The 6,984-nt window shown below is 50.0% G+C and overlaps 2 protein-coding genes across 2 annotated transcripts; both read right to left on the bottom strand.

Moving 5' to 3' along the window:
* Positions 1-205: 205 nt before the first annotated feature.
* Positions 206-3,874, bottom strand: LOC130995769 (uncharacterized). The gene is made up of 4 exons (XM_057921219.1): positions 3,150-3,874; positions 2,626-2,762; positions 1,511-2,490; positions 206-1,034 (listed from the first exon to the last, which is right to left on the bottom strand). Exons 1-4 carry the CDS (start codon positions 3,760-3,762, stop codon positions 206-208), a joined length of 2,559 nt encoding a protein of 852 aa, XP_057777202.1. The 5' UTR covers positions 3,763-3,874.
* Positions 3,875-4,015: 141 nt separating this feature from the next.
* On the bottom strand, positions 4,016-6,199 carry LOC130995690 (uncharacterized). The gene is made up of 3 exons (XM_057921114.1): positions 6,056-6,199; positions 5,038-5,860; positions 4,016-4,884 (listed from the first exon to the last, which is right to left on the bottom strand). Exons 1-3 carry the CDS (start codon positions 6,197-6,199, stop codon positions 4,016-4,018), a joined length of 1,836 nt encoding a protein of 611 aa, XP_057777097.1.
* Positions 6,200-6,984: the final 785 nt, after the last annotated feature.

The raw sequence follows: 6,984 nt of genomic DNA, 5'->3' as shown, positions 1-6,984 counted from the left end.
AAACTTGCACTGTCCTCAGGGCAAGAAAAATATAAAGTTAGAGGACGTCCCTGAAGGAGTGCAGTCAACACGGCGACAGCAGTAGAGAGAGCGGCGACCTAGAGCTGTAAACCAAACAACGAGAAAACCCACAAGATAGAAAAGCAAAAAAAAAAAACAAGAACGAAAGGAAAGACAATATGTACAAAGGTGGGTAAGAGGTCGCTCAGTAGGGGCCCCGAGGGGGGCCCGGGGGGTGCCGGAACTGGTCCTGGTTCTGCAAAGAGAAGGCGGCCCACTGTCGCTCAAGGTCGGCGAGGTAGTAGTTCGTGTCAGTGAGGCCCTGGTTGGTATCGGTGAGGCCCTGATTGTATTGGGCAAACCGAGCATCAAAAGACGACACCTGTTCACGCAAACGCGTGACCTCTCCGCCAATGGTGTTCACCCTGCCGTAGACGTCGCCCAACTGTGCATGCATGGGCGTGACGTAGCCACCAAGATGGTCCAGATGACCATAAATGTCGTCGATCCGAGCATAGATGCCGCCCACCGAGTCCTCCACTGAATCAAAACGGGAGGAGACCTCCTGGCGGAACTGGCCGAAGGACTCGTCAAAATGGGCCTGAAACTGCTGAAAGGCATCGGAGGGGCCCGCCTCAGGATCATAGACGAAAGCAGGTGGTGGCGCAGGTTCGTCGTACTCCTCCTCATCATTGTCCTCATCATTGTCGTCAATGACCTGGCGCGCCGAAGATGACGTGCCCTCGCCCCGTTGGAGCTGCTGCAAAATGGAACGGACATTGTGGCGTTTGGCCTGTGGAATGATGGTGAAGTCTTTAGCGGCGGTTGGGAGGGAGGCCGGGAGTTGTTGAGAGGTGGTGGAGTTCGGTGGGCGGTGGGGGAAAAGTAGGGTGGTGTCTGTGGTGGTGGTCGGAGGTGATGGGGGGTGGTGTCTGTGGTGGTGGTCGGAGGTGGATTGCGGGCGGTGAGGATGGGTGGAATTGGTGGTGGTGTGGTGGCGAGGGAGAAAGGTGTGAGAGGGGGTGGGTGGGCGGCTGAAGGTAGGAGGGAAAAGGTAGGGTTTACGTTTTTAAAGTGAAGGTGCGGGCCGGGCTGGGTTGGGTGAGGGCTGGGCTGGGCTTGGGGGTCGACGGCGGCCGCCGTGGGACGGCGCCGCCGTACCCCCCCTTCGGGGTGTTTGTTAAAAAGGGTGCTTCAAACGGTTACGGCGCCCGCCGTGAGACGGCGCCGCCGTCCCTCCCCTTCGGCGTTTTGCTGATTTTGAAGTCCGGTAGCAAAATTCACATCCTTCAAGCACGGGGACTGTTCGTTACACCTATTTCCTGCAACACCACAAAAGAACACCAATGAAAACCCAACTAACACCGGCAACAACAGGAAAACAACACCTCAAGGACTCACTCCACACAAAACAAAAATGAACAAAAAAAGAAAAGAAGAAACGTGGGTTGCCTCCCACGAAGCGCTCTAGTTAAGGTCGAGAGCTCGACGGTATAAAGCTTGTCAAAACAAAGGGTCGTGGAGTGCTTGGGACTCCACTACGGCGGCAACCACTTCATGCTCCAAGTAGGGCTTCACTCTATGCCCATTGACGGTAAACGTCTCTTCGTTGTTCTCCTTGCTTAAGATCACAGCACCATGAGGGAGAATCTCCTTAAGAATGAAAGGGCCACTCCAACGAGACTTGAGCTTGCCCGGGAAGAGTTTCAACCTTGAGTTGAACAAAAGCACCTTCATTCCAGGTTGGAGATTCTTGGGGACAATACGGCTATCGTGCAACCTCTTGACTTTGTCTTTGTAGATCCTTGCATTCTCGTACGCCTCGTTGCGCAATTCATCGAGTTCTTCCATTTGCAAGGCTCTTTGCTTCCCCGCGGTGGTAATGTCGCAATTGGTGGCCTTGATTGCCCAATAAGCTCGGTGCTCAACCTCCACCGGTAAGTGGCATGCTTTACCGTAGACAAGGCGGTAGGGGCTCATTCCCAGGACTCCTTTGAAGGCGGTGCGATACGCCCACAAGGCATCATTGAGCTTAAGAGACCAATCCTTCCGGGAAGGTTGGACCGTCTTTTCCAGTATGCCCTTGATTTGCCGATTACTAGTTTCGGCTTGGCCCGAGGTCTGAGGATGATAAGGTGTGGCCACTTTGTGAGTAATGCCGTTTTTCCTCATAAGCTTCTCAAAAAGCTTGTTGCAGAAGTGTTTGCCTCCATCACTGATTATGGCCTTGGGAAATTCAAACCTACATAATATGTTTTCCTGCACAAACTTCAAGACGACATTAGCATCACATGTCCTTGTGGGGATGGCCTCAACCCACTTGGACACATAATCAACGGCAAGCAAGATATATTCATAACCGTAAGACATGGGGAAGGGGCCCATGAAATCTATGCCCCACACATCAAAAATCTCCACAACAAGAATGCTCGTGAGGGGCATTTCATTCCTGCGCCCAATTGTCCCCACTCTTTGACACCGGTCACAAGCAAGATAAAAAGAATGAGCATCTTTGAACAGAGTTGGCCAAAACAAACCGGATTGGAGGACCTTATGAGCCGTCTTTTGTCCACCAAAATGCCCACCACAATGGGCTTCATGGCAAAGCCTCAACACTTGTTGTTGCTCCACATCCGGGATGCATCTCCGGATCACCTCATCCTTCCCCAACTTGAAAAGGTAGGGATCTTCCCAATAGTATTGCCTGCAAGTAGCCAAAAACCTTTTCCTCTCTTGGGATGTTAGATCGGGTCTTAATTCCCCACAAGCAAGGTAATTGACAATATCAGCAAACCAAGGCACCGAGGCAATTTCATAAGTATGCTCAAACGGGAAAGACTCATGTATGGCATCATGACTCGATTCAACCACATTATGCTCAAGTCTAGATAAGTGATCGGCAACGGAGTTTTCACTCCCCTTCCTATCCTTAATCTCAAGATCAAACTCTTGCAATAATAAAATCCAACGGATAAGGCGTGGCTTAGCTTGGGACTTAGTCAATAGATACCTTAATGCCGCATGATCACTATGGACAATTACTTTAGACCCAATAATATAAGCACGAAACTTGTCTAAAGCAAAAACCACAGCAAGCAACTCTTTTTCTGTGGTAGTGTAATTCACTTGTGCATTATTCAAAGTCAAGCTAGCATAGTAAATCACACGCAACATTTTGTCAACACGTTGACCAAGAACGGCCCCCACAGCAGAGTTTGAAGCATCGCACATAATCTCAAAAGGCAAAGACCAATCAGGTGCAACAACAACAGGTGCAGTGCTTAACTTGAGCTTCAGCAATTCAAAAGCATGCATACAAGTTTCATTAAAATCAAAATCCACCTCTTGAGCAAGCAGACGACATAAAGGTTGGGCAATCTTAGAGAAATCCTTAATGAAACGCCGGTAAAACTCGGCATGACCTAGAAAACTCCTAATGCCTTTTACATCAATTGGTGGGGGTAATTTTTCAATCACCTCCACCTTAGCCCTATCAACCTCTATACCATCTTTTGACACCACGTGGCCAAGAACGATGCCACTAGTCACCATGAAGTGACTCTTCTCCCAACTAAGAGTTAACCCACTCTCTATACACCTTTTCAAAACCAAATTAATTTTACCCAAGCAATCACTATACGAATTTCCAAACACGGAAAAGTCATCCATGAAAATTTCAACAAAATCACCTATCATTTCTGCGAAGATCGACATCATGCACCGTTGGAAGGTCCCCGGTGCATTGCACAGCCCAAAAGGCATCCTCTTCCACGCAAAGGTACCAAAAGGGGTTGTGAACGCCGTCTTGTCCTGGTCCTCCGGCGCGATTGCTATTTGGTAATAACCTGACAAACCATCAAGAAAACAGTAAAAATCATGACCAGCTAAACGATCCAACATTTGATCAATGAAAGGAAGAGGGAAATGATCCTTCTTTGTCACGGCGTTTAGCTTCCTGTAGTCAATACACATACGCCAACCCGTGACCGGGCGGGTCGGCACCAGCTCCTTGTTGTCATTCAGGACAACTGTGATTCCCCCCTTCTTGGGCACCACATGCACCCGGGCTTACCCACTCACTATCGGCGATAGGGTAAATGATCCCTTCCGCCAATAGTTTGAGTACCTCCTTGCGTACTACCTCCATGAGGACGGGGTTGAGTCTTCGTTGACCATCTCTCTTAGGTGTCGCTCCATCCTCGAGGTGAATCCGATGCATGCATGTGGCGGGGCTAATACCACTAATGTCGGCAAGGCCCCAACCAAATGCCAACTTGTTGCTCCTTAGCACTCCCATCAATGCCATTTCTTGCTCATGCGTGAGCTCGGCGGATATGATCACGGGCTTCTCCTCTCCTTCTTCCAAGTACACATATTTGAGGTGTTTAGGGAGATCCTTGAGTTCCAACTTGGGCTTTTTGCACTTCGTGGCATCTTCAAGCACCACAGGCTCATCAATGGGGAGTTTGTCTCTTCGTTCTCTCTCTCTTTCCTCGGCTTCCCGAGCAAACTCCTCCATGTCCGCCGATCCTGCAAAGATCTCCACTATCTCTTGTTCCTGCGCAAAAACCATCTCGGCAAGGCCATCAATAGCATCTATATAGGAGCAGTCATTAGTGAAAGAAGATGATGGCAAAGCGCGACTATGATGCACAGAAAAAGACACAGACTCTCCTAACACGGTCATTTTTATTGTTCCATTTTTCACATCAATCAACGTGTTAGTGGTGGCCATGAATGGTCTTCCTAGCAGTAAAGTGTGTTCCTTGCCATTCTCATGGACTTCTCCTATCTCAAGCACAACGAAATCGACAGGCACAATCAAACCACCCACTTTAACTAGGATATCCTCAATAACTCCGCGAGGATACCTAACTGATCTATCTGCCAATTGTAAGCACATTCTAGTGGGTTTTAAATCGCCTAACTCTAATTGCTTAAAAATAGAGTACGGCATCAAATTAATCCCAGCCCCCAAATCAAGCATACCCGAGGCCTCCTTACCGTTCCCCAAAGCAATATTGATAACAAAACTACCTGGATCTCGTTGCTTGGGTGGTAAGGGCTGCTGCATGATGGAATTGGCAACCTCGGACACAAGAATCTTCTCGTTGTCCACAAACTTCCGCTTTTTGGACGCCAACTCCTTGAAGAACTTCACGTAAGCCGGGACATTTCTGATCACGTCCAGGAGTGGCAGGTTCACGTTCACCTTTGCCAACATGTTGTAGAAATCGGTGAACTGTTGGTCCAGCTTTTCATTCTTCAACCGGTTTGGGTAGGGCACCGGTGGCTTGTATGGCTTGGCAGCCTTGTGGAGTTTCACCTCGGGCTCCTTCTCCTTCTCCTTTTCCTCCTCTCTTGGCTGCAACGGCTCCTTTACTTGCTCTTCCATGCGAGCTTCTTTGGGTGGTTCTTCCACAGGGGCTTCCACTTTGTTATCCACCACCTTTCCATTGCGTAAAACAGTAACTGCTTGGGCTTGGTGGGGCTGCAATCCTTGTCCATGGAGCTTCCCTGGTTGTTGTTGCTGCTGCATCTGGTTCAATGTCCCGGAGAGCTGCCCAACGGTTGTCTCGAGACGCTTGATTGTAGCCGACTGGGACTCCATGCTCTGCTTGGTCATCTCCATAAAAGATTGCATGGTGTCCTCGAGAGTCGGCTTCTGTGGCTGGGCTTGCTTCTGAAACTGCTGAGGAGCAGTCTGAAATTGCTGCTGCTGCTGCTGAAAATTCCCCTGCTGCATCGGGAGTTGTTGGTACTGCTGATACTGCGGGGGCTGTTGCTGGTAAGCTTGAGGGTAGTTCTGCTGCTGAGGAAAGGGGAACTGCTGTTGAGGTGGGTAGAACTGCTGCTGGTTCTGATACCCAAATTGCTGAGGAGGACGGCGGAATTGATTTCCTTGATTTGATCCCGACCCTTGGCCAGGCGCTTGGTTCCTCCATCCAGAATTCTGCTGAGTTCTCCACCCCGAGTTGTAATTCTGTTGCCCTTGATTAAACATGGGCCTCTGCTCAAATGGAGGTCTCCCCTGGTATCCTTGGGCAGCGTAGACCTCTGCCTCCCCTTCAGGTGTGAACTCCCCCATTCGGTGGCACTCGTTGGTTCCGTGGCTAAAATCGCCACATATGCCACATCCTTCTGCTGGCGGTGCTTGAGCTGGCGGTGCTTGAACGGTTGGAGGCTCCACCTGATTCATTCTTAGATGCTGAACTTGCCTCATCAGGTCCGCTACTTGCTTCTGCAGCTCATTGTTTGGGGCTACAGCATTGGCTTCGATCCTCCTTCCTCTGACTGATTTTTGTTGAGAACTCGCGGCAAGAGTATTGAAGATCTCCTTGAGCTGATCAGCTGTCTTTCGGGCAATGTTGCCCCCAGCGGTACTATCCACCATAAACTGTGCCGTCTGAATCAATCCGTCATAGAAGAACTGCATCAACATGACAGGAGCCAACTGGTGCTGCGGGCACTGGCGGAGAAGCTCTTGAAATCTCTCCCAAGCCTCGTGAAGGGGCTCGTCAGCTCCTTGCATGAAGTTCATTATCTGAGTCCTAATCTCCTGCGTCTTGTGATTAGGGTAGTATTTGAGCATGAACTTCTCACTCGCCTCCGCCCATGTGGTGATGGAGTTTGGCGGCAAGGACAGTAACCACGTTCTAGCCCGGTCCTTGAGTGCATAAGGTAAGCACTTGAGTCTCAACTGATCCTCGGTCAGCTCCAGTAGTGGGAAGGTCTGCACTTGAGTGCAGAAGTCACGGATGAACTGTAAGGCGTCCTCACTCGGCATCCCATAAAAGAGCGGCAGCAGGTTTGAATCGTTGGGCTTCAGATTATAATTCCGGACCGCCGTGGGAAGCACTATCGCTGACGTGCTAGTGGCCCCAATAACTGGCCTGGAAAAATCTCCCATGTACTGGACGTTCTGCTCCGCCATGGTTTCTTGGTCAGGGTTGGGCCGAGCTTCTTCTTCTTCGTCAGAGTGCA

Source organism: Salvia miltiorrhiza, chromosome 1, assembly GCF_028751815.1.
Source record: "Salvia miltiorrhiza cultivar Shanhuang (shh) chromosome 1, IMPLAD_Smil_shh, whole genome shotgun sequence".
NCBI lineage: Eukaryota > Viridiplantae > Streptophyta > Magnoliopsida > Lamiales > Lamiaceae > Salvia > Salvia miltiorrhiza.
The sequence above is the reverse complement of the archived record's forward strand: the minus strand, read 5'-3'. Positions and strand labels throughout refer to the sequence as shown.

Coding starts and splice junctions, on each gene's coding strand:
- LOC130995769 (XM_057921219.1), bottom strand. CDS start 3,762: ATGCCTTTTGGGCTGTGCAATGCACCGGGGACCTTCCAACGGTGCATG. Junction 2,763..3,149: donor GCGTGTGATTTACTATGCTA/GCTTGACTTTGA, acceptor ACCTTGCTTGTG/GGGAATTAAGACCCGATCTA. Junction 2,491..2,625: donor GATGCATCCCGGATGTGGAG/CAACAACAAGTG, acceptor TCTTTTTATCTT/GCTTGTGACCGGTGTCAAAG.
- LOC130995690 (XM_057921114.1), bottom strand. CDS start 6,199: ATGAATCAGGTGGAGCCTCCAACCGTTCAAGCACCGCCAGCTCAAGCA. Junction 5,861..6,055: donor CACCTGAAGGGGAGGCAGAG/GTCTACGCTGCC, acceptor TTTGGGTATCAG/AACCAGCAGCAGTTCTACCC. Junction 4,885..5,037: donor ACCCAAGCAACGAGATCCAG/GTAGTTTTGTTA, acceptor TACAATTGGCAG/ATAGATCAGTTAGGTATCCT.